At 49.4% G+C, this 25,055-nt stretch overlaps 10 protein-coding genes across 10 annotated transcripts; 5 read left to right on the forward strand and 5 right to left on the reverse strand.

The window, feature by feature from the left end:
* Positions 1-194: 194 nt before the first annotated feature.
* On the reverse strand, positions 195-1,263 carry K444DRAFT_597562 (methyltransferase type 11; the record flags this gene model as incomplete). Its single annotated transcript, XM_024878490.1, has 2 exons — positions 637-1,263; positions 195-417 (listed from the first exon to the last, which is right to left on the reverse strand). The coding sequence occupies exons 1-2, from the start codon at positions 1,167-1,169 to the stop codon at positions 195-197; spliced, it is 756 nt and encodes a 251-aa protein (XP_024731498.1). The 5' UTR covers positions 1,170-1,263.
* A 237-nt stretch (positions 1,264-1,500) lies between these two features.
* On the forward strand, positions 1,501-3,338 carry K444DRAFT_539559 (putative threonine synthase; the record flags this gene model as incomplete). Its single annotated transcript, XM_024875638.1, has 3 exons — positions 1,501-1,638; positions 1,693-2,283; positions 2,331-3,338. The coding sequence occupies 3 exons, from the start codon at positions 1,501-1,503 to the stop codon at positions 3,336-3,338; spliced, it is 1,737 nt and encodes a 578-aa protein (XP_024731499.1).
* Positions 3,339-5,333: 1,995 nt separating this feature from the next.
* On the forward strand, positions 5,334-6,176 carry K444DRAFT_108296 (uncharacterized protein). The gene is made up of 3 exons (XM_024870305.1): positions 5,334-5,361; positions 5,419-5,455; positions 5,507-6,176. The coding sequence occupies exon 3, from the start codon at positions 5,515-5,517 to the stop codon at positions 6,085-6,087; it is 573 nt and encodes a 190-aa protein (XP_024731500.1). The 5' UTR covers positions 5,334-5,361; positions 5,419-5,455; positions 5,507-5,514; the 3' UTR covers positions 6,088-6,176.
* A 467-nt stretch (positions 6,177-6,643) lies between these two features.
* Positions 6,644-8,654, reverse strand: K444DRAFT_697583 (uncharacterized protein; the record flags this gene model as incomplete). Its single annotated transcript, XM_024887935.1, has 2 exons — positions 6,644-8,351; positions 8,398-8,654. The coding sequence occupies 2 exons, from the start codon at positions 8,652-8,654 to the stop codon at positions 6,833-6,835; spliced, it is 1,776 nt and encodes a 591-aa protein (XP_024731501.1). The 3' UTR covers positions 6,644-6,832.
* Positions 8,655-8,966: 312 nt separating this feature from the next.
* On the forward strand, positions 8,967-10,925 carry K444DRAFT_569692 (calcineurin-like phosphoesterase). The gene is made up of 4 exons (XM_024877238.1): positions 8,967-9,541; positions 9,597-10,050; positions 10,099-10,528; positions 10,579-10,925. Exons 1-4 carry the CDS (start codon positions 9,388-9,390, stop codon positions 10,768-10,770), a joined length of 1,230 nt encoding a protein of 409 aa, XP_024731502.1. The 5' UTR covers positions 8,967-9,387; the 3' UTR covers positions 10,771-10,925.
* A 1,702-nt stretch (positions 10,926-12,627) lies between these two features.
* On the reverse strand, positions 12,628-13,392 carry K444DRAFT_634315 (uncharacterized protein; the record flags this gene model as incomplete). Its single annotated transcript, XM_024883731.1, has 1 exon — positions 12,628-13,392. The coding sequence occupies one exon, from the start codon at positions 13,390-13,392 to the stop codon at positions 12,628-12,630; it is 765 nt and encodes a 254-aa protein (XP_024731503.1).
* Positions 13,393-14,593: 1,201 nt separating this feature from the next.
* On the reverse strand, positions 14,594-15,793 carry K444DRAFT_617953 (uncharacterized protein). The gene has a single exon (XM_024881225.1). The coding sequence runs from the start codon at positions 15,395-15,397 to the stop codon at positions 14,825-14,827; it is 573 nt and encodes a 190-aa protein (XP_024731504.1). The 5' UTR covers positions 15,398-15,793; the 3' UTR covers positions 14,594-14,824.
* Positions 15,794-17,139: 1,346 nt separating this feature from the next.
* K444DRAFT_539302 (nicotinamide mononucleotide adenylyltransferase) lies at positions 17,140-18,115 on the forward strand (the record flags this gene model as incomplete). The annotated part of the gene is made up of 3 exons (XM_024875617.1): positions 17,140-17,423; positions 17,471-17,689; positions 17,749-18,115. The coding sequence occupies 3 exons, from the start codon at positions 17,140-17,142 to the stop codon at positions 18,113-18,115; spliced, it is 870 nt and encodes a 289-aa protein (XP_024731505.1).
* Positions 18,116-20,696: 2,581 nt separating this feature from the next.
* On the forward strand, positions 20,697-21,644 carry K444DRAFT_646107 (NAD(P)-binding protein; the record flags this gene model as incomplete). The annotated part of the gene is made up of 1 exon (XM_024885166.1): positions 20,697-21,644. The coding sequence occupies one exon, from the start codon at positions 20,697-20,699 to the stop codon at positions 21,642-21,644; it is 948 nt and encodes a 315-aa protein (XP_024731506.1).
* Positions 21,645-21,783: 139 nt separating this feature from the next.
* K444DRAFT_108535 (uncharacterized protein) lies at positions 21,784-24,248 on the reverse strand. The gene is made up of 5 exons (XM_024870306.1): positions 24,125-24,248; positions 23,634-24,031; positions 23,023-23,584; positions 22,707-22,976; positions 21,784-22,660 (listed from the first exon to the last, which is right to left on the reverse strand). Exons 1-5 carry the CDS (start codon positions 24,147-24,149, stop codon positions 21,924-21,926), a joined length of 1,992 nt encoding a protein of 663 aa, XP_024731507.1. The 5' UTR covers positions 24,150-24,248; the 3' UTR covers positions 21,784-21,923.
* Positions 24,249-25,055: the final 807 nt, after the last annotated feature.

Raw genomic sequence — 25,055 nt, forward strand, 5'->3', positions numbered from 1 at the left:
TATTAAATTAACTCTAATACGGTGGAGAGAAAGGTATGATAAGCAACGCAAACAATTTTGCTGTCTGGAGGTTCGTGGAGGTTGATGTCGTGGCTTCGTAGTGCGGCTGAAGCTGACTCTCCCCCTTGTTACGCCCTGCAGCCAATCAGAGACAATTGCTCATTTCCCAAGTAAGACGCTACCAACTGCCAATTTCATGTGCCAGCCTTCTGCAGGACAAGTTTTGAAGCTTTCATCAAAAGAAAAGGCGGACGAATTCGAGACTTTTCCCACCCAGGGTTTGCAGGCATCTCTTCCTCACTCGGCGCCCACTCATCGATCGCAGAAAGCGTGAATCCTGCTTCAATGAGGATGTTGATGTAGGTTGCGAGTGTACGATGTTGCTTTATAACACCATCGACTAGCCAATTCGTGAGTCTTTCCTGTTGAAAGAGCACAAAGGATCGAGTATCACGTGTTTTCATGTGACCTGGCCGCAAGCAGACAGTTTCTATGTCCTAAGGCCGCAAACGGAAGTATAAAGAACTCTGTAACTCTTTATCTTCCTCAATCTCTTTACCATACGATGTCTATAGAAGACTCGTATATTCCTCTCTAGTTTTAGATCTTTAGTGAATACATATCAGTTAAAACAACATTTCCCCTTCATCGAGGTATTTGTCCAAAGGCCATACAGTATGGCCTTCCGAATCCTCAATGAAGTTTGGATTCCGGGGCGCAGTCCACAGCGGATGCTCCACAGAGAACACGAAGGTCCCTCCAGCCACGAGAGTTTGATAGACTTGAGCTACCAGTCGTGGAAGATCCTTCAGATAGTGGAAGGTGAGAGAACTGAAGGCAACGTCGTACGTGTTTGGCGGTAGTTCAAGGCTGTCCAGATCGGCACGAAGATATGTTATTCTTTCATCTGCTGGGAACTTTCGTGCCTTTGCGAGCATATTTTCTGAGAGATCAACGCCCCGGACTTGCACAGCACCTTTCTCTCGGGCCCATCTGCACACCCATCCAAATCCACAGCCCAAGTCGAGGAACTTCGCCCCAGTGAGGCTTGCTGGCAGCATGGATCGCAGAGCAGGCCATTCTGGTGCCCCATCAAGGCCTATGACCTGGCGTGGTAGTTGGATATATTCCTTGAAGAACTCCTCGCTGTCGTATATATTTTGGGCCATTGTAGGTGCTTGACGTGGGATATCAACTGCTCAAGAATTCGGAGATGTATGTCCATATATTTGGCTCAAATTTACTCTGAAAGGTAAGTTCTCCCCGCACAAGACCTCCCAAATTCCACTGGCTTTCAATATATCACGCAATATCTTCTCTCTGATGTTCTCTCATGGGCAAATTGACCCTTTCCACGTGATCTGAGTCATTCGGTGATTGGGCCTTTACGTCGCCGGAACCGAGCTCACCGCCCGATGCCGGGGATGAATTTTTTGAAGCTCGAACAACTCGTAGATAGTCGACTCACTCGCTCACTCCTCCAAGAACAATCCGACCAAAATGGCAGACTCCAAGACTCCCGTTGGTTTGGCTGTGCCAACGAGGAAACCAGCACCTGCTGGAGATGCTGAGGAACCCAAAGACACGACTCACACCCCTTCCCAGAGGTACCTGTCGACGAGGGGAGGATCATATGGTGTATGAATTCCCAAGTCAAGCAATTGGACAAAGCGCGGTGCTAATTGGCTTCAGCTTTCGTTCGAAGAAGTTGTATTGAAAGGCCTTGCTTCTGATGGCGGACTTTTTATTCCAGAAGAAGTCCCCTCATTACCCCGCGATTGGGAGTCAAACTGGCAAAATCTCTCCTTCTCCGACCTTGCCTTCGAAATCCTCTCCCTTTACATCTCGCCCTCCGAAATACCTCCCCAAGATCTAAAAGAGATCATTGATCGAAGTTATTCCACCTTTCGCGCACCAGAAACTACCCCACTTGTCACTCTAAACGAAAAGGACAACCTATACCTGCTCGAGCTATTCCACGGTCCTACATTTGCATTCAAAGATATCGCCTTACAATTTCTTGGGAACCTCTTCGAATACTTCCTCGTCAGGCGCAACAAGGGCAAGACTGGAAGGGATAGACATCATCTTACAGTTGTCGGCGCAACCAGTGGTGACACCGGATCTGCTGCGATTTACGGTCTGCGCGGGAAAAAAGACATTTCGGTCTTCATTTTACATCCCCAAGGACGAGTCAGTCCAATTCAAGAGGCTCAGATGACAACAGTTTTGGATGCCAATGTCCACAATTTGGCTGTTGAGGGAACTTTTGACGATTGTCAGGTGGGTTATGTCAAATTTTTGGTCAAGCAATACTGAATCTTGACTAGGATATTGTAAAAGCCCTCTTCGCGGATCCCAAGATCAACGAGACTCTAAAGCTTGGAGCTGTTAATTCCATAAATTGGGCTCGAATCTTGGCACAAACTACCTACTACTTCCACGCATACTTCACACTCACGAAATCCCCAGCATACAAAGCAGACCACAAGGTAAGATTCGTCGTGCCAACTGGGAACTTTGGCGATATTCTAGCTGGATATTTTGCAAAGCGGATGGGACTTCCTTCAGAAAAGTTGGTGGTAGCCACAAATGAGAATGATATCCTTGATCGATTCTGGAAGACCGGAAATTACGTGAAGAAGGCAGTCCATGGCGCAGCCGCTGAGGGAGGAATCCCCGCTGATGGAGCAAAAGCTCATGAAGACGGTGTGAAGGAGACCTTGAGTCCAGCAATGGATATCCTTGTCTCCAGCAACTTCGAGAGACTACTGTGGTTCTTGGCTTGCGAATTTGCCGCCGAAGCAGGAATGGACGATGAATGGAACAAGAAACAGGCTGGCCAAGAAGTCGATGCCTGGTTAAAGCAACTGAAGACGAAGGGCGGATTTGAAGTCCACGCAGATATGTTGAAATTTGCAAAGAGAGACTTTGAGAGTGAGAGGATCAGCGACGTCCAAACGCTTGAGACGATCAAGAAATTCTACTCCTCTCTCTCTACCAATGACGTCACAAATGGCAGTGCCTCTAAAGGAGGGTACATACTAGATCCTCACTCTGCAATTGGCGTTGCTGCATCATTGCGATCCATCCAGAGAACACCGGGTGTCCATCACATTTCTCTTGCCACAGCACATCCAGCGAAGTTCGCGAATGCGGTTGACCTGGCGTTGAAAGACGAGGAAGGCTTTAGTTTCAGCACGGTTCTTCCTGAAGAGTTCGTTGGCCTCGAGCAGAAAGAGAGGCGAGTGACTGCTGTCCCCCGGGGAGCTGGATGGGAAGGTGTGAGAAAGATCGTTGAAGATGAGGTCGAAGCCGAGTTGGAGGGGAGCAGATGATCATATTTACCTCTAAAAGCGTTAGCTTCGTTGAACATATTTATTCATAGATTTCTGCTGAATCGGCACGGAAACAGAAAAGGTCAGATGAAAGTGGGGCTTAAAGATGGGATCGCTCATAGACATTCCACATGTCAGAATAATGAAAATTTGATCTCACTTCACTTTGCCTCGGGAATGCGAAAGTTTACTGTATGAAACACATTGATCTGGGATCATTCAAAAGAAGTTTGGAAGGGGGATGGTAACTTGTATATCACACGAGGGCATTTCAAAACGAGAACAACCCTGACCAGACCTATCTTGCACCTAGTCCGTATGACACTCTGTAAATAATAAATTAGTGAGCATTGAGCGAACAGAGTCACAGCTGATCTTAACATTGTCCACTCTAATAGAAAGAAATTTCCACGAGGTTTTATTTAGATTAATGAGCATCATTTTCGAATTCTTTGACTATTTTTACTAAGTAGCTCAGGTGCAGTTTGCCTAGCTATTGCTACAAGTGATCAGGAGAAACCCAGAGCGAGCTTTTATAAATATAGGCTTCTCTTTTATTAAACGTACTTCTTTTATTTTACCACCGAAGGTCGATTTCATATTCACAGCCCTCGATCCCTCAAAATTTCAACTACAATCTCTACTTGAACCCCCTTATTTCTTCCAGCCAGCAACCTCACAGGTCAACTTCGACCAGAAAACTTATACTTCAAACGCTCCATTGAACATCGAGACTTCGCAACTTAAACAAGTGATCCTTCTCACTTTCATATCACGGTTTGATTTCCTATCCTTTGAAATAATCATGGTTTGGTATGCATCTCTTCCCCAAGTGATCGGCCAGCCTCTGAACTCATGCCAAAGCTACAAGTTAGGTGGCTATCTGTATGGCAATGACAGCAAATCATACAATGCTTTTGTCAACTTTGAGCTCATCCCCGGCACTCACTCACGTGTTCGCATGAAGATCAGAGCAAACAGTGCAGGCAATGATTTTTCACCAAGTACTGGTCTTACCCAAGGACTCCCAGGCCGTGTCAAATGGCGCCCTGAGGTTCAGCAACGCTGGGGAGAGTACTTTGACGGTGCAGGCAACTCAAGATGAACTGCAAGTAGATGGGTGCCAATGCAAGACTTGGATGTCTCGAGGAGTGGTGGTTGGAGAGTTTCCCCGATCCTCGAGGAGATACGTGAAGCATGAGAAGCCGGCAGTCGAATCCGCCTTTTTCAAAAAGGGTGTTAGGATTAATCAAGCCCATGCCATCGGCGCCAGCCACGATGCAAAAAAACGCAAACTCAAGTCGATTTTGGGGTCGTCACGCTGGACATCGTAGAGGATGCACTGATTCCAACGCCTGGATGGAAGCGAGACGGTCTTCTGTCTCCGAGAGATCCGAGCCCCCTCTTGACCAGGAACTCCAATCACTTATAGAAAAGGCAAGGGCATCAATTCTCCCTATGGAATGAAATGTACTCTTCATCAACCCCCTCCAGAAACGTCTCCAATCAACCCATAGAATGATAGTATAGCTTGGGCACACTTTCGCAGCTTCTCCTGCTCCCACAATTACCAAAATAGAACGTTGTTTTCCCAACTAAGCAGGAGATTGTCGCTTGTCTTGCCATAAAGTGAAAAGAAAATTATGTCCAAACCAAGATTAAACACACTTGCTCCCATTCTCTCGTATGCTACACTTCCAGATTCTCGTCAATAGATCATAGTTATGATGACCCCATATGTGACGAAAACTTAAGCGGCAATTTCTCGAGTTTGAGGTCTCGTTGTAGAAAATTGGCTGAAGTGATCAGAACCTCCAGATCACGAAATCCCTTTCAGGTTCACTAGATCCGGTTCATGGATCCGTTGAGATTGTCACGTGCCAAGTATGTTTGCTCTGTTTGATGAGCTGTCAAACATGTTTGTTTGCCTCGCTTAATTTTCTACTAGCGTGGTTTGAGAATTCTCGAGCATATATACACCAACTCTCGCCAAAAGCTTTCAAAATTTCAGACGATCTTACTTGTTGGTCCCCCCACCCCATTATTGCAACGCAGGAGCTAATACCCCTTCCTCTTGCAGCATAGAATCTATTCTATAGTAAACGTCCTCTTCTGAGGTAGGTGCTGTCGTTTGCCGATCCGATCTTCCTTTGCTGACCCCTTCCCAGTTCACCAAATGAGCTACAGATTCTCCATCCCAGTTGATGAGATAGATCCTCGGTGCCCCAAGAGTGAGGCCTTTACTCTCGAACTGTCCGCAAGGATGGCGGTGCGCGCTTGCGCGTTCTGTATAGAGAGTGGCGATGATCTCGGCCCTTTTTTCATTGGCTTCGGCCGTGTGAACTGGGTGGGTGGCGATGGAAGTCTGATGGGACCGTTTTTTCATTGCGGTCTTGGCTTGTTCAAGGACGTGAAGAAGAAAAATTTTCAACCCTCTTTCCGACCTACCGTCTACTTCGAAACACCACTCTACCACACGAAGACTAAACTCGAATATAGAGCGATAAGAAGGCAAAGGGCTGTGAATCTATGGGACTTGCTGTTCTGCAAGTTGTTCGAGAGTCACGCAGAGAAATTTTCAATCCTCCCTCGGGGTCTCGATACTCCGCGTTCCTCGCTCACGAAGACCAGGCTCAAATACAAAAGGAAGACAAGGGGAAAGGGATACAAATCTCTGGATTGGCCATTCTGTGGACTGTTCGAGAATGCGACCTCACTTTTAGGCATTGAGGATCGGGTTATCGTCTAGGTGGAAAATTTTGGTTTGGTGTGCTGTCATGCAGCCAAGGACGGATTCCCCAAGGCGGCGCGCTCGAAGGATTGCACGTTAAGATTTGATATGCTTGCAATGAGCAGGCCTATCAGAATAACTACCTTGAGGCAGAGCAAAGATTAGGGCTGGGTGATCTCCCAAATTGAAACACTGCTAGCATGGTGTTCCTCCCACGAAAATGCTTAGGGCTACAGAACATGGCTTCAGCGCTTCGTACGGCTTTGCAGAACCAGCAGCATCTCTGGGTAATGGGAACACTTCAGATCTGGTAGGTCCTAGAAAACACCAGCCGGGGAACACTTTCAAATCAATGCAATTTTGTATTGTCCTCTGCAAATACATTTGTTTTCGCTGCTTCTAGAATCTCGAAATAATTAAGGTCTGCAACAGCGGTTCTCGAAGCGTCGGCAATTTGATATTGCAAGACATCATCCCGTCAGCTTCAGGCCTTATCTCCAAAGAGATTCTACAAGTCCACCTTCGCCTAAAAAGCTATTCTCGCATATACACTCATCTGCTGAAGCAGTCACTACTTCGCTATCCTCCATATGAGATGCCTTAAATTTTCCGTGGAATTTGCGTTGGAAAATGTTTTCCTCCCCACAAGTCCACCCTTGTATAGCTGGATGGTTTGCGCTCGCCCAAATGTTAGTTAGTCGTCTTCTTCATCAACATACTTTCGTAGACAGTACGCAGTATTTCAAATGATTGAAAAGCTCCTTCATTTCGCGGCTGGTCCCGTAGGTGCAGCAGTTGGTGCCTTCGCTGCTTCCGAAGGACCAGCTTGAGCACCTTGCCGTGCGCCGCCCCGCCCACCACGTCTTCCCATGGTGCCACCTCTCCCGGCTCTGCCACCTCTGGAAGGAGCATTCGGAGGCTGATTTGCAGGTTTCTTCTCAGGGGGCAAGGCAGTTCCCTTTCGCTGCATGACCTGAACGGTTCCTTGTGCAACAGAGATGGGATTCGCCGCCATTGCCTTCTTCAATCCTTCTGTATCCACAAAGTCGACATATGCAAAGCCTTTTCTCTTATCAATTTCCACCATCGATACGACACCAAAGTTCTCCATAGCTTCCTTGAGAAGGGCTTCGGTCACACCCTGAGAAGGATTGGCATGCTTAACGAATGCTTGTGTAGCACCCTCTGATGGTACTGCAACAGGTGGTGGTTTTCGAGACAATACTGGGGCAGGCTTTGGCTGCTGTATTGTTGGAGAGGGAACTGGTCGTTGGGTTTGCTGGCTTTCAGGCTTCTTGAGTAGCACCACGGGATTCGCTGCCGGAGTAGAAGCGGAACCAGAAGCCTTGCCAGTTTCAGACTCGGTAGAGTTTCCTTTGGCTCGAGACTTCCTGTCCTTAGCCTGGTTGTTGCTTGCTTTTGGTGCGATTGGGATTGTCTGAGTTTGTGATGGTTGAGATGAACTTGCTTCCTTCGACTCAGCAGCAGCCTTCTCCGCCGCCGCGGCTCTTTCAGCTTTCAGAGCATCTGCAGTATCCCTTCTGACTTGGCGATGAGCTTGAGCTGGACTTAAACCAAGATCCCGTTGAAGCATCTTGATATGAGCAGCGATAACAGCTGGTCTCTGTCGGCCATGAACCTTTGTAACATCAAGCTTAGGTGTACCAGAACTTTCTGAGCCAGAAGCCTCTGAGATACTTGCTGCCGGACTCGCCTTCGTGGCCACTTCCCTGTTGAGAATCTTGACGGCTTCTCTAGCTGCTTTCTCTATCAGTTTGTCTGACTTTCCTTCTTTCCCCTTCTTCTTAGAATCGTCAAGAGAACTTGATGATTCCTTGCCAGCCTTGGTCTTCGCAAGCTGGGCTTCTTGTTTCTTTGCTGCCTTTGCCGCCATCTCCTTGCTCTTGTTGGCCTTCTTGTCCTTCAAGTATTGAACCAAAGGCGTGGTAGTGACCTTCTCCTGTTTCGTCGATGTACCATCTAACACAACATCCGCATTGGCCTCCTTCGACGTCAATGGATTTGCTAGGCCCTCAAGAAATGCCATAAATTCGGGATCCTGATCAATTGTCCCTGCTCGTGCATCAACTCGACGTCTACCTCCAGGTGTTCGACCGTAGGGTGCAAACTCGACGGTTGGAGGTCCAATAAGACATTGGCTTGTGAATGTATTATGGGCATCTTCGAAGACCGATTCTCGAACAAGGTCGGAAAGGCTGAGGAGATGGCTTTCATGTGTTAAATGGAGATAGGCCCGGGCGGGTCTGGACGGCTTGGAAGGACTTTAACAGGGTCAGCAAAAATAATATATATACCAAAAATACATACTCTTTTGAGTCCTTTCCTGGCTTGTATAGAAACCAGTCAACCTTTCCCTGGCCCAGACTCCAACCATCTCCAAGGACGGATGTAAACTCCGCCTCTGTGAGACCTGGGGCGAGTCTCCTGATGACAACCTTCAGTTTTGGCGATGGAGGTTTGGCTACTACAGAGCGGGGCCCATTTCCAGAGGTTTGAGAAGCTGTGATAGCAAGGACACCATTCATATGGCCTCGACTTCCTCCCGGCGTGGTGGGGGTAGCCATCTTGCGTGGATTTTGAAGGTGAATTGAAAGCTCACGCACTAGCGAGGTCCTAATAGCTTCGCAAGATTAAAGGCGGTATCGGGATCTCTTCAAATTATCGCGTTATTTGATTTTCCAAACTCCACAAACATCATTGCTCCTTGCTTTGAACCTCGACACAATCACATTAAGGCATGCTCGACGTCGGCGACTTTTTGATCCGGCGCTAGAACTCCAACGTCTTCTTCGCCATCGACGTTGATTGGACCAGCAGACGATCGAGTGCACGGACGTCGCAATGGCCTCCCAAGAACAAGGCCTTGTCAAGGTCATCCAAATCCAAGTCGAAGGTATTCAAACTTCTGCGCGCGACGACGAGCCTCAACAGCTTGGCCACGACAGCAGCACTGCTGCAGAAGACACACCCACACCCCCTGCCTCTCTGACTCGCAATCACGAAGACGCGTCGCCTACGTTCATCGACCGCATTTTCGAGGATCTCCACGACTACGAAGTTGAGGACGAAAGCCTCAGCTACGAGCGCATCTCCCCTGCTTCGTCTTCCGGCTCAGACTCTCCCACACCAACCGCCGAGCATATTGAGGACCTTGACGAAGAACCTGAAGAGTTCCCGTTCCTCTTTGGACGACCTCTGCCTCCAATCCCGGTCACAGGCACTGTCGAGACTCCAGGCCGTCGACCCTGCCCTCTACCCCCTTTTCATTTCCCTGCCCGTACCCCTCCTCCTCCCAAGATGCCCAACTCAAGCGTCCCAAAGCCAGGCCCCGCCAAGCTCTCGCCCAAGGCTGGCCTCGAGGAATGGCTCGCCGAAGCAAAGCAATGTCATTACCTCCCGGAGGCTGTCATGAAGCAACTGTGTGAGATGGTTAAGGAGTGTTTGATGGAAGGTGAATATTACAGTATCTCCATCGTGTCCGATCTATCACTGACCTCGCTATCTAGAGTCCAACATCCAACCCGTTTGCACCCCAGTCACGATCTGCGGTGACATTCATGGTCAATTCTACGACTTGCTTGAGCTCTTCCGCATTGCTGGTGGCATGCCTGGTGAGACCAATGTCGAGAAGCCTAAGACACAAGCTACTGTCATCAGCTCAGATGCTATTGAGCCTCCCAGCTCGATCACCAACCCAAAGCTGAAGAAGAAGATCCGAAGCTCCGACAGCGGTATTGAGAGTGCTAGTGGTGAGGACGAGGATGACGAAGAAGAGACGCGAGGCCGCCCACGTACTGCTGGTCAATCTAGCCGCGGTGGTAGCTCAGGTGGTGATTCTGCAATCGGTGTCAATGAGGTCTCTGGAAGTGGTAACCAAAACTTCATCTTCCTTGGTGATTTCGTCGATCGTGGCTATTTCAGCTTGGAGACGTTCACCTTGTTGATGTGCCTCAAGGCAATGTAAGCATCGGCATTCTCACAAAGTGTTCTCTTGCTAATCGCGTCAAGGTATCCTGACAAGATCACCCTCGTTCGAGGTAATCACGAGTCCCGCCAAATTACTCAAGTCTACGGTTTCTACGAGGAGTGTCAACAAAAGTACGGCAATGCTTCGGTCTGGAAGTCTTGCTGCCAAGTCTTCGACTTTCTTGTCCTTGCTGCGATCGTCGATGGCGAAGTTCTCTGCGTACACGGTGGCCTCAGTCCTGAGATTCGCACCGTCGACCAAATCCGTGTTGTTGCTCGTGCTCAGGAGATTCCTCATGAGGGCGCTTTCTGTGACCTTGTTTGGAGTGATCCCGAGGACGTTGAGACCTGGGCTGTTTCTCCTCGCGGTGCTGGCTGGCTCTTTGGTGATAAAGTCGCAACCGAGTTCAACCACGTCAATGGCTTGAAGCTGATTGCCCGTGCGCACCAGCTTGTCAATGAGGGTTACAAGGTATGATGATCCCATAGGCTGGACGAGAACCTGTTGCTAATGCTTTATAGTATCACTTCTCCCAGAAGTCCGTTGTTACCGTCTGGTCCGCACCCAATTACTGCTACCGCTGCGGTAATGTTGCTTCTATCATGAACGTCGGTGAGGATTTAAACCCAAAGTTCAGCATCTTCAGCGCCGTTCCAGAAGACCAACGCGCTGTCCCAGCCGGACGCCGTGGTGCAGGAGAATACTTCTTGTAGTTTTCCCATCACATCTTTGCTTTCGTCTGTACATTAGATGACCTAATGATGGTGTTCGGAGGAAACTGCATTGGGACCTGGCGTTTTCGCTTTGAATGTAAAATACTAGATCAATGATGAGACGAACTTTACTTACATCCTGATTTCAAAATTTGTCGGATGCAATTGCGAATTACTTCCATAATATTTTGCCAACTAATTGTCCAGGGAGTGCTCTTGTTCACCATCTCGAATTCTGCATTTTAGCAGAAATCAGTGCATCTCCGTACTTATAGTCAAACTGCCAAAGCTTCCTCTTCAAGCTCGAGAAGATCAACGCGCGGTTCCAGCCGCTCGTCGGGTGCTGGAGAATACTCTCTCATGATACACTACACCACCTTCTCTTTCATCTGTACTTTAGATGATATGATAATAGGGTTTCACTTAAATAAAAGATTACAATAATAGATCAAAGATGAGGCGAAAATTACGTTCATTCCAGGTTCTGAGTTGCATCGGACAACTCTATTGATACTTATGCTCTCGTCACAGCTTCGATGTGCAATTGTGGTTTCATCGAATCTGATTTCATTGGAGGTAATCCTGAACATGACCACAACAGATGGCATGAAAATTGAGATTGGCTTCTTGAGTTGCAACTTGCAAGGATGCGATAATCTGAGCGGGCGCTTTCTTTTCGGCGGGAAGCCGGTTTCCGGGATGCTCGCTGGTCTTGCTCGGGAACCGTTGGAGTCGACCACTATGGGATATTGCTCACGACTTTAGAAAGTCCCTCAGCTGTCATGGAGGCGTTATCTTCTCAGCACTCCAAGATAATCGGTCTGATAGCCCTCTTAGCCACCACGAATATGCTGTTGGCTCCGGCCGACTGGAGCAGGTTCCTAGCCTTTTGTCTCTTGACTTCCCTGTCCTCCAACAGGACCGGCTTCAATGCAGCTCGGTTTTGGCCCGGGAAACGCCAGGATTAAGGGCACGAAGATCTAGAGTATGTTTACGGCGAGCCTCTGTGCCCAGTCTAGAATTGAGAAGTTGATGGCTGACTTAAGTTTCGTGAGCTTTGATATTGATAAAGTATGATGGAAGTCGATCCATTGCTCTTTGGTGATTATTTGCCGGATCGAATCCTTGCCCTCCCAAGAAGACCAAGTGATTCAAGGACTTTCAATATGGAAAGGGAAGTAAACCATTATTGAGACAGTGTTAATTCACGATTCTTTTCATTCAAAGAATTAATATAAATGAGTTGTTTCGATAAACTTTTATTCAAAAAGCTATGAGTAGAGACGTCCTCAAAATAGACTTGTTCAAGACCAAAAATCCGCATCGTTGAAGGAACACAACTTTTCCCTAACCCCAATCACGAAATAAAAAATATTCCCAGGAAGATGATATCTCAATTCCTTGCACGAACGAAAGCTTTCCAGTCTTCTGATATCTCTGCTTGAAGACTTCATGCCACTCAGCCTGTGTGAACTCCAATCTCGTCGAATGGCACGGATGTCCTTGCAAATTTCTCCAACCTCATCGACCCATCAGTCAAGGGCAATTCTTAGATAGGGTGCCGGTAGTTGGAGGAGGTATGCACGTATGAACCTTCTTGTTGTTAGAGACTTGTTCAAGTGTTTCGATGTTGAAGAACCTACTACCGAAACGTCCATTTCGATTCCGAAAATTGGCACTCTTGTACAATCAATCAATTGAAAAGCAATGCTTCACTTCATCATGAGAGACAAGAGACCGAAAGCGATTGATCCACTGATAAGATTGGGAGGGGGTGTTCATGTTCCAGAGGAAAGAGGTTGTCAATGCGGGGCGGATCTCGCCATTGTTATGCGTCGACCATACAGACTTCAACTCTCACACGGGAGAAAGGTGATATCTGCCATCGTCCTGGTGGTAGTGTCCTCGAACCGGCGAATTTTGATGGCCAAACGTTGGCCCAGGCGCATAGGATAGTTGGTTCGTGGCATAGGCTACTGGGCCAGGCGCACGGTAGGTAGCTGCAGGCAGAGGCGGTCCCCGCGGGGCGAAGGGATTAGGGGTTGTGTGTGTCGTCGGCGAGTGGCTGTCATACAGCGGCACAGGCATCTCTCGCCAACTGGAACGGCGACCGCCCGTGCTTGAGGAACGACGACCGCTTGATCTCTTCTCGTCGCGGTGGCTTGATCGCGGTGGACTTGATCGAGTCGATGTTGACGAGGTCTTCTCGCTCCTTTTAGGCGACACCTCTCTTGCGAGCTTCTCGATGACCTTGGCTTGGTCGTCGAGTTCGTCGTTTGCGTTGTCAAGCTTGTTGTGCAGCTCCGCTTTCTCTCGCTTCAGTAAGCGATTCTCCTGGTTACTTTCTTTCAAGGCGGTGTTGAGATTTGCATTGGCTGCCTCAAGTTGACGGATCTTTTCGTTGGCGGCATCGAGTGCTTCTTGCACTGCGCCTAGGATTTGTCTCTGCTCATCTCTTTGCTGGTAGGTGAACGGCGAGTCGGGTGCGGTGCCAAGTGAGGCGCGATCAGAAGCAGAACTGCTGCCAACACCCGAATCTCTGCTGCTGCGGTGGTGATGAGACCTGGATGGCTTGGTGCCACGGTCGAAGTCGACGGTCTTTTTTGTCCTGGAAGACGACATCGTGATAGGATACTTTTGGGGCTCTTGCGATGAGGCTGGGATGCGTTGTCCGCTGTGCAGTGAGCTGGTACCAATAGGTGACGGACTGGTAGGGCGCAACAGCGGTCAGGTGAAAGGATTGGGTGTCGAGATATGTTGACGCAAGGCTGTGGGAGCGGAGCAGTTGGGCGTGCAAAGGTATAAGAAGGATGAAGAATCCACACCACGAGGTATGATTGATAAAGGATGAAGATCAAGACACGAACTAGCCCGACCTGCTGCCTACATACATACTTTTCGTATCAAACGTCTTTCGGTCTTCGGTCGAGGGCGTGGAAGCCATCCCACACCCTTCTCCCCTGCCGGCCGGTGTGAAGCATGCCACCCAGATCTGTTCACCGAGTAATCGCAGGCGTCCCGCTCAACCACCCCAGACCTCATCAGGAGAAGGCACCAGAAAGAGCCATCCAGGAGTCATCGTTGGGTGCAAGTCGGGCACACCATCCAGCACCGCGCTGCGTCGATTGGGGGAGGGAAAATGGCCGCCATTGGGCAGCAACGGCGTGCGCAGCCTGGAGATCCAGCACTGCCTTGCTGCCTTGCACGGTTTGTGGATGCTGCGCCGCCCTGGCGTCCTGCGCATGATCAGGAAAATAGGAAAATCCGCCTTGCAGGGAGCCTGCAGAAGAGCCTCCCTTCGCTCCCCCCCCCCACTTCGCCCCCTCGCACAAAGAAGTGCAATCAAACTCCCGCGCGTTGCCTGCCGGCTTGCCTGGCCCGGGGATTTCTCGTGGGAGTTTGGGTTGTGGTCACTGTGTCTGTGCTTGCTGTTCCCGATGCAGCGCCGCGATGACTCTCACGTGCAGCATGCAAGCTTGCAACCGGGTCACGAGTGTGCGCATCATTTATGTCAAAGGCAGTCATAATGCCTTGCTTGTCCCAGAAGAAGATTGCAAAAGTTATGCAAGCGTGTAATTTCTACGGTGTTGCCTGTCCCGGGTTGAAGTCAGCTCGAGGATGAGCGTGAGTCCTGAGCGATGTCGGCTCGGCGCGTGATGGTTGGGGGCCGGGACCTCAGTGCGATTGCGGTACAATCCCAAGTTCCAAGGACGAAATCTCCTTTTCGAGCCCTTGAAGGAAGGGGTTTACGTCAATTCTGGAACCGATGTCAGCTGAAGCCTAAATCCATTGAAAACGGCTACGAACTCTTTGCTGTCCCTCAGCTGGTCGCATTCCTAACGCGCGGTGAAGATCGAAGATCCAGAGGCTTTCGGTACAAGCAGTTGGTTTGACTTGGTATGACTGCTTTTCGAAACCCAGGGAGTTGGGGTTCGATTTTCTAGCCTTCTTGGGTTTGGGATGCGGAATCCACAAGTTCCAGATCCGTGTGGTCGAGAGGCTCGATCTTGATTCTATCTGCAAAAATCGGATTCCCGCTGTGGTTTTTGATCGTTCAGTCGGCAACGTGGAATCCGTGCCTTCGAAGATAGTCCTTTAGGTAGACGATTGTGCGATTTTTGTCCGCGATTCGTGTCTCTTCCAATCCCAACAGCTCATCCTTTTCGGCAAGTCGGCGCCTCAGGACCTCCACCTCGGCCAACTTCTCCTCATATCGCAACTTGAACTCTTCTTCCCTGCTTCCCCTCTTGAACAGGCGATACTTCTCCTTAAGCTCCTCATTCTTGTGTCGCAATCCGGCATTGGCATCTTCCTCGTCCGCGAGCAAGTCCTCAAGGCGTCTGACTTCTCTGACTTGCGCATCAAGCTGCGCTCGAAGGGGCCGGCATTGTTGATGCTCGTTGACTATGTTCTGGTATTGCCAATTGTCCCTCTGCGCATAGCTTAAGCGCGTCTGCAAAGACAAAATCTCGCCATCTAGCACTTCGATTCGTTCTTCGGCGTCGTTGAGCAGTTCGCGTGCGCTTCTGCCCCGTCCTTGAGACCCTCCCTCGCGGTGGGAGGACGAGCGCACAAGACGCTCTCTCCCCCGCCCATCTCGCTCAATCCTGTAGTCCCTGTGCGCCATTGGACTAACTGAGTTCCCTATTTTTGAATATGTGAGGTCTTTGAGGGAGAAGACCAGTAAACAGTGAAGTTTACTAGTTTCTTGGAAGGTTTGAGGGTGATTGGTATGGTTCAAGTGATTGGTGATGTGTGTCTGCAAGTATGATGTGCAGGAGATGGATTGGATAGGGAAGCAAAGTTTCGATCAATAGGATGGGCAAATGCAAGAGATATATCTGCGCGGGTGCCTAGGAATCCACAATGCGAGAGCATGTAGGACTTAAGACCTTGGCCTTCTGGCTGGTCACTTCGGCGGAGAGCGTGCACAAGGCTATGTTTTGGGGGTGCTCATGGGGAGAGAGCCTCACCTGAGATAGAACCTTGTCAACCAAGTGGCGAATATAAGCGTTGGAGGTATCTTTCTTTGACATTGTGACACCTAAGACAGTGTGGCATCCATGCCAACAAAAATGGGTTGTTGCAAGACTTGTCTTGGGTGCCATGCTTGAACGGCAGACCTGCATACTGTGCCGTAGCTCTGTGACTGGAAAAGGAAGCGGCGCTTATGTCACTCCTCAGATCTCAGCTCTTCCAGGTTTCTCGGAAGGCGGCAGGCTTGACCGAGATGCTTCAAGCCTTTTCGATCCCGTTCGGGATCGGTGGATCATGCATAACCCGATATTCAAGGGGCATCCAATCAGGTTTGAAAGCGAAGGAACAGAACGAGAACTGATGGCTAGGGCAGTGCTCACAACGTAACATTGGTTCAATTGTGATGGTGGGGTGCAAGTGGGAGTGTGGCAGCACTATGGCTTCAGCCTCTCTGTTTGGGGGGGGAAGGCTTGCACAGCCTGGCGGCGCCTGGAGTTGAGTGGTTGAAAGTCAACTCGAATCAAGTGGGCTGCTGACTTTCATCTTCCTGACACCGAGAGCAGAAGCAGTCGTCACGTTCGTGTGGCTTTGCATTGTGGCGCCATCCAGTTCCCAACACCTATCGAGGCTGATTCGATTCGCCGTGCGGGTGCTGCCGGTTATGCAGAAATGCAGCAGTCCGTGGGAGGAGAAGCGAGTGCGAGGTGCGAGGTTGATGGGCAAGGCAATAGGCAGTAGGCAAGCGTCCTGAAGCATCTGGTGGATGGGCAAGTGCGCCGTTGCCCGTTCTTTTTCTGGGGGAGTCTGATGGTTTGATGATTTGATGGTTGTCAGAAAAGGAAATGCGTGGAGGAGCTCATGAGTCAACCCGGCATACGAAGTAACGTGACCGTGCTCTACGTAGCCAGGCGGCTGTCTCCAATCGCCCTCTCTTTGGCAGGCAACAGCCCAGGTCCCCTGAATCAAATTCGATGCGTCTTTGTCTGTTTGAAGCTGCATTTGGGGAAACCCCGGAAGGTCACTCACGTTCACACTGATCAATAAAGAAAGCTTATTTCCGACCGGTTCGAGCAGCACTCGCGACCCCTCCTCAACTCGGACACTTCCCGACGACCGGCACCAGCCTTAGTAGTGTGGATTTTCACCCCCAAAAGTGGAATTACTCATACGGGAGGCCACTTCGGCTCCCCAGAGACCTCTTTTCCATTTACATCTTCTTGAGAATGGCCCAGACGAAAAGCAAACCTCTGCTGTAAGCTGGCGCGATCTCGTCATCTGCTCGTCTCCGCAACGGCCCGCCTCCGGAGATCCCAATTCCTTGCAAAAGACTCAACCTCTTCCCACGGCAACGGGCGTTGCAAACTCTCACCCGTACCCGCTCAACCTCCTCGAATGGCTACCGCTCTACCAGTGCAGTCTGCCTCTGCGCAAACTGCATCAAATTACTCGTTTCCCCGCCACAGGCTCCGATTGTCTCAAAACGATCCCTCCAAGACTCCATTGGTGCTGGTAGCATGCGGCTCCTTCAGCCCAATTACATACCTCCATCTGCGAATGTTCGAGATGGCGGCAGATTATGTGAAGTTCAACAAGACGGAGTTTGAGCTCATGGGTGGATATCTCAGCCCCGTCTCTGACTTGTACAAGAAAGCTGGGCTGGCCAGTTCACAACATCGGTATGACGGCATCATGCTGTTTTGAAACATTGCTAATAAACGTATAGTCTCCGAATGTGCGAAATCGCAGCAGACCAGACTTCGAACTGGCTGATGGTGGATCCCTGGGAGGCCATACAGCCCGAATACATGCCTACGGCTCTGGTGCTAGACCACTTCGAACACGAAATCAACGACGTATTAGGAGGAGCAGAGCGCCCTGATGGGAGTCGGGTGCCTGTACGGATTGCGCTGCTGGCAGGCGCAGATCTGATTCAGACGATGTCGTACGTCGTCATCTTCCCGAAGCACTGCTATTCTCTTTGACAAGCCTAACTATTTTCAGGACGCCCGGCGTTTGGAGCCAAGAGGATTTAGACCATATTCTAGGACGATTTGGAACATTCATAGTCGAGAGGTCAGGCACCGACATCGATGACGCCCTGGCAAATCTACAAGCTTGGAAAGACAAAATCTACGTTATCCAGCAATTGATCTCGAATGATGTGAGCAGCACGAAGATCCGGCTGTTCTTGAGGAGGGAAATGAGCGTGCAGTATTTAATCCCAGCGCCGGTCATCGAATATATCGAGCAGAACGGGCTGTATGAAGAGGATGGAGCTTCATCTGTCGATGGAAAGGGGAAGTCAAAGGGGGAGAGCTCGGGAAGGGCATCGCCGGCTGTCGGAGCCGCCAGTTCATCAAACAGCTGATGATGCCAGTAAGGCTCAATCAAGAATCTTCTAGTGTAACGACTCAGATTCTCGGGCCTTGCACACACCCCGTTCTCCATCTTGGACGATTCCAGCTAGGTGTACGTCGGCATCCAGCACAGGTCGGAGACCGTGCACAATCCCTCCTTTCGTTGAAGATATTTCAAGACAGTTGCATATACTGGATTTTCCTATCTCGGGTCAGGTTTGCATTGGGATTGGCGGCTCTCTGGTGGTTTTGCATATTGAAGGGAGATGGTCTGGTTTCAGGATGGAGGGACATTTGGTTTGCTTAGACATGAACGACCTCATGACCTGGTATAATACCTAAGACAAGACTATGATCTTTACAGAATTGGGGGGGAATAGAAAGTGGAATTACTTCTACGGGAAGCCTTGCCCTAAAACACTGACTCACCAGCACAAGCCGCTACATCACCGCTCATGTCATAATTGAAATATAAACTGAACGGATACTTTAAGTTTTCTACCCTTCCCCCACGCCTTCGCACCTCCTGACAAATACGAATAACGCCCTACTCTTAATAACTCAATCTTTGGCACCATTCTTGACTCTTCCACTACGATGGGCTCTGTGCCGCAGAATAAAGCACCTGTTGCTCAGCACCTGTTGCTCAACAACCGTTGAACGCACAAACACGACCACCAACAACGGTCTATGCGTGCCCTCACAATTAGCTGATGCATTGCATGGCACAAGCTAACAAGATTCCTCTTGTTCTCGTGGCCTGTGGGAGCTTTTCGCCCTTGACAGTCCTGCACATGCAAATGCTCGAAATGACGGAACGCTAGGTAACAAAAAGCACCAATTTGGAAGTAGTCGGTAGCTACCTGAGTTTTTTAAACTTATTTCTATACCAAATTGCTGTTTTATTTTTATTTTTATGAGAATGCCTAAGAGCTTCACCGGAGCCGGCGTGCGCATTTCTGTCTTGAGAGCTTGGTCGCCCGCTCGTGTGCTCTTCTTAGGAATTCATCGATACTCCATATTAATTGAAGATAGAGCTGGTGACGCATGCCAAAAGCCACGCCTTGTGCTCGGTCACTATTGCCTCGCAATGTGCACCTTAGCAGTCGAGAACACGAGTACCTCATGGTCGACTCGTGAGAGGCCTCTTGCTACATGGGAGCAGGGGAGCCAGTCTACACGAAGACGGTTGACGTCCTCCGGCTTGTACGAGGGAGTAGGACCAGTTCTCCGGCAACAGAACTGAGCCCTCTTTCACCTACAGCGCTTTGATCGAAGACCATATATTTGGGGCTATATTAATCTTTTCTGGGAAATACATCCAAGGGGCCTAGTTGCGACCTCTGCGTCACTTCCTCGCTCCGTGCCGGGGAGTTAGCTATCACTTGAGCAATATATTGGTCAAGCTTCGTGAGGTAGATGATGACACTGAGGGCAATCTTAGGGAGGATTCGAAGAAGATGGAGAGGCATTAGATGCCAACCAGCGTGAAGGAAATCAACATTACCAAGCGTGATAACTCAGGGACACGTGCCAAACGATATGGAATAGCTGAAGAGAATTACTACACCCGACGGGCTGCCAAACAAAGCTATGATCTTGACAGATTTGGGAAATAAAGATCTTTGTGTCACTTGTGCTAGTGCTTCAGTCATGGGTATGGCTAGATCGAGAATATGAAGGATAAAAGAAAGAAGCAGAGTGATGCCCAAGGACGGACTCCCAGTCAAGGACGTTAGCACTACTGACGGAATGAAAATGGGCAAACACGATCGAAAGATTTCGGTTTGCTTGCGCAACGATTTGTGGCAGTGTTAAGCAACAGGCAATTGGAGCGCCTTGAGGAAATTCTTTTCGCCCACCCAACATTGCGCACAAGAATGATACCAAGCCAATGACTGGCACAGACTCGCCCAATGAAACCAACAAACACAAGGACAGACAGATGGAGTCAAATCAAATTGTCAGTGGAGGGACTAGAAATAGCAATCGATCGTAAAGTGGAAGAGAGATTGAAGATGAAATGAATCAAGATGTACTGTACAGAAAGTGCAAAGAGCAGGGCCGCATCAACAAACGATGTTAATTCATGAATTACGGAAAGCGCAACGCTCTGACACAGGTCGTCGTTATGGTTTTCCCGAATGAATAGAGAAGCAGGAAAGATGGGGAAGAAGGCGCAGTTGGAGGCGAGCTGTGACCTTCGAGCGGCCGTCAGGGTGCGGTTGGCGCGGTCGACTCGGCCGCATGTCAAAGCGGAGGCGCGAGTAATCACCGCTTGAAAGCCCATCAGCTATCATACAGCCAACAAACAGAAAACAGCATCGGAATTCGGGAAAACTTGACCTGCAGTGGAGGAAAAAAGGATTTCCAGAATGCCTTGCCAAAAATGTATATAATTAAATTGATCCCCGGTCCCAAAACTCAATTTTTCATACCACAGTCAGATCATCTGCCTCATCGACCATTAAAGCTCCCTTCAACGTCAAAGTCTACAATACCTCAACACTTACTTTCTTATAAGTTTTTGAAACTCGCTAGCAGTATACTTGCAGCTTTATATATACATCATTGGACAATATCGCCCCAAATATGCCCGAATTTGATCCATCCTCTCTCCCCGACCTCAGCGGGAAAGTCTACCTCGTGACAGGAGGCAACGCAGGAATAGGCTATGAAACCGTCCGCTTCCTCGCCATCAAAAACGCAACGGTATACATGGGCTGTCGTTCCCCAGCAAAAGGCAACACCGCAATTGCCTCCATCAAAGCCCAAGTCCCCACCGCCACCATCCACCCCTTAATCCTCGACCACATGAACCTCCCCTCCGTCGTCTCATCAGCAAAAGAGCTCACCACCAAAGAAAAGAAACTTCACGGCCTCATCAACAATGCTGGCATAATGGCCGTTCCATTCGCCAAATCCCAAGACGGCTATGAGTCCCAATGGCAGACAAACTATCTCGCCCACGCGCTCCTAACCCACCACCTCCTCCCCTTGCTCCTCTCCACGGCAAGAGCATCCCAACCAGGCGACGTAAGAATCGTCAATGTCTCCAGCATGGGCCACAACCTCGCTCCCAAGAAAGGGATCGATTTCGCAGACATCAACCAAGAGAAAGGCTCCATCTGGACACGGTACGGGCAATCAAAGCTGGGGAACGTCTTGAACGCCAAAGAACTCAATCGCCTGTACGGTCCGAAAGGAATCAAGAAAATGGAAGGAGAGATTTGGAGCATGGCGTTGCACCCAGGGAATATGTACACGGATCTTAATAAGAATGCGAGATTTGCGGGACCGCTGAGTGGTGTGGTCGTGAAGATGTTAAATGCGTTTGGGGTGTACATCCCGGTTGAGAAGGGGGCGTACACTAGTATATATTGTGCGGCGAGTGAGGATATGATGCCGGAGATGTCGGGCAAGTATTTTGTCCCGCTCGGGAGGCTGGGGAAGGCGAGTAAGTTTGCGAGGGATGTGGAGCTGGCGGAGAAGTTGTGGGTTTGGACTGAGAAGGAATTTGAGCGGAAGGGGCTGTTTTGAGTGAGAAGACAGGAACGCAATGAGATGATTCTGTTTTGGAATGAGCGCAGTTTTTTGGATGGGCCGCTGCAACGTAGGTGATAACTATAATACACAATAATGGACTTTTACTCCTCTTGTACACCTGTGCACCTACACCGTACACCGTAAATATGCTCGCAGGTTGGGGTGTCGCTTTCGAACTCAGAAGAATCAAGTGCAGTTATATGAATTAGTACTACAGCAACCAATTCCAACTCAAACAATTTCATAACCTAGCAGAATTGCCAGCTGTGCAGACTAAATCATACTGGCAGTGGGAGCGGCTCCACTCCTCACGGAAACACCAGAAGCTGCCAACAGTGATTGACGAAGGTGTTCATCTTCTGATTGAAGTACAGGCAAAGCGTGTTCTTGGCTCGCGGGCTCAACTTCATGAAATGGACTTCCGTCACTGGCAGGTGATGGAGTAGAAACCGCCGAATCACTGTAATCGTGGTCTTGCAAGCCTTGGGCCAGCGTCATGATCCCGTTGACACGATCTTTTTCCTCAACGGCGTTGGCTTTTAGTCTTGCTTCAGCTTCCTTTTTACTGGCTTGCCCCGGTGCTCGAGTTTTGAGATCACCGGTAACACCTTTTAGGTAGAACGGCATCTCGTCACTGTTCTTCAAGAAGAACAGTTTGAGATTCCTCGCCTTGTCCTTCAGCTGCACTTGATTTCTATCCTTGAGTTGTTCACCATGAGACCCTCCTTGTCCAAAGAGGGCTAGGATCTGGCTCCAGTGTGGCCCCTTGACCATATCAAGACCCGTCATTAAGGCGCCCTCTTCGTGGGGCGTCCAAGGTCGTCTTGCACTGGGTACTCCTGGTTTACGATGACCATTGTTTGCCTTGGAAGCGGCTGCCTTGCGGGCTCTTTCATATAGCACTACAGTTGGAACCGACTGGCTAGGATGAGGGGCCTTTTTTTTAGCAGCATCAGCGGAGCCATCCTGAGTCGCATTGTGTTGGGATTGTTGAGGGGGCGAAGAAGATTCTATTTATAAATGAGTATGCAACTTTCATAAAGCGAGGGTACATACCTTCGTGATTCTGTGTGTTATTGTTGGCAGACCTGGGTTGGAATGCATCCATTGTGGCTTGTGTAGCACGTTTTAGCACTTCCGCGAATGACGGGGCTATGTTGTTAGTGTCCTGGGCAGTGTTCTGGATCACTCCGCGAACAGGAGGTGCTGGAGCTGTGAGAGCATGACGTTTCATATAAGGAGTGATCATCGGTCCGTAGGTCTTGCTAAGATGGGCACTTAGACTCTGTAAAAAGTCCTCCCAGGCGAACTTCGACGAAATTTCCTCTTCATGACTTTAGATTATGTCCCGGGATTGGGGCCTCACACTTACGAATCGATTCTATATCATTCGCCTCTGTCATGAGGAAGTAGCGACGCTCCTGTGATGCTCGGAGAAACTCATTCTCACTCTCAGCCAATTCTATGGCGGGATGTCGGCTCATAAGCAGCTCGTCAAAACCTACGGGGAAGAAGTCTTCGAGGATATCCTCTTTTGTCCTCTCCTGCTCCTCCTGAGTCACCGCTGACAAGAACATCTGGGTCTTGAGGCTCAGAAAGAGATCACCAGCTTCCTTCGACATCGGTTCTCCATCAGGAGTAAAGGTTTCGATGAAGTGGTCATTGAGTTCGTAAAATCCAACAGAGCCCCCGAAGGCTGAAGAAATGAAGGTAGCCAGATTTGTGATTCGAATTGTGGCACGATGTTCGGACTCGTGGATGTTGAGTTCGTCCGCAGATAAGAAGGGATCATTTTGGGAGTATATTTGCTTGGTCTGATCGAAAAGCGACTTCAGAGTAGTATATGCTTGGCCGAGCTCTGATTGAGGCGCCTGTACGACTCTTAAAGTCGCAAGCCAATGCCCCTGGGTAAGGGTTGACAAGATTTGGATAGACTGTACAGTGGTTAGAAAGCTTCGGGCTGTCAGAAAAGGCTGTTCCCACCAGACTTTCCAATATCGGGAGACTTAGAATTCGCATATAGAGATGAGGATCAGACATAAAGCCACGACTTTGGCCTTCGGGCTCAATATGCTCGTACTGAGCACCAGCAGGACATGACGATTCAGCCTGTTCCTGATAGATTTGCAGCCTATTGGCAGATGGCGCATGTTGTTGCATGACAGCGCCTTCAGCTTGAGCAAGCATTTCACGGAATTTGACACTTAGAGGTTCTGCAGGCCTACTTGCTGAAGAGCCGGAGGCAATCCTCTGTCGCTTTTCTCCCAACTCTTGAGACTCATCTGGTCTGCGACGCTTTTGGGACAGCGATTTGGGGGCCGTGATTGCTTGGCTCGAGCCAGATGTGACACTGTAGGAAGCTTCTTGTTTGATCGGAGGATCTATTTTGAAGGCGCGATGCCACCCGTCAGTCAATGTACTGGAGTTCATGGCCGGTTACTCGATTACGACCGTTAGAAGAGAAGCTGCCTTACCTGGTATCTCGTCGGAGAAAGCCATATTGATGCTTTGTTGCCCGACAGTCTTGCTCTTCCTAACAGAGTCCAGTTGGGAACGGTTATGTTCCTCCAGCCAGTGAATAAGTAATGTGGTGAAGAGGTAAGAAGATGAAGGCAGACAGCGACGAGATTTCTGCGGTGTCGAAGTGGTCCGTGCCATGCCCTCCAGCTGGGCCCCAATCGCGATACACACACAACACGGAATGAAAAATTCCTCAAAATCCGTCAGCATTTCTTAGTGTCACTCTTGGCTTTGGGAACTGCGTCTCTCAAATAATCATCAATGTATGGCTTCACTTCTAGTCATTGCTCTGGTACCCGCCAGCAGCTACAGCGTCTGCTGCAACCGATTGGCATTTATTACTCGGTCTTGCCACAGTCCCACAGGACGTACCACAAGGAGATTGTTGAATACAGAAAGTTTCGTCATACCTCTCCAGTAGTGGCAGTTGGACAAAAAACCACTTCTGAAGGCCGAGGGATCAAATTTACAATTCCCTTATATGGTCACGGATCGAGAGCGGAAAGGACCGCCGATAGAGATCGCAATTCAGCAATGTCCTCTATTAAGAACTTCGCTTTCTGCATAGCAAACTTTTCTCTGTTACCAACCCCACTTGCCAGCCAGCAATCTTGTTCTTCGCTCTCAACATGGTGTCCTGGCGACCAAGCTGTTTCTTTCTCAAAGATTCCATTTTCTGGTCAGGAAGTCGTATCTTCATCTTCAGCATAACCTCCCAATCCAACAAATGGGTCTACCGAAATGGTTGCCCTGCCTTATTGGCGATTACTCCAAGCACTCAAGCTCAACTAGACTACCACCACTCACAAGGTTGTCTAGCTCTTCAGGAGATTATCCCAGCAAATTTACTACCAGCAAACAGATCCTCTTCTAAAAGGAGTGGGG

Source organism: Hyaloscypha bicolor (genome assembly GCF_002865645.1).
Source record: "Hyaloscypha bicolor E unplaced genomic scaffold K444scaffold_129, whole genome shotgun sequence".
Lineage (NCBI taxonomy): Eukaryota > Fungi > Ascomycota > Leotiomycetes > Helotiales > Hyaloscyphaceae > Hyaloscypha > Hyaloscypha bicolor.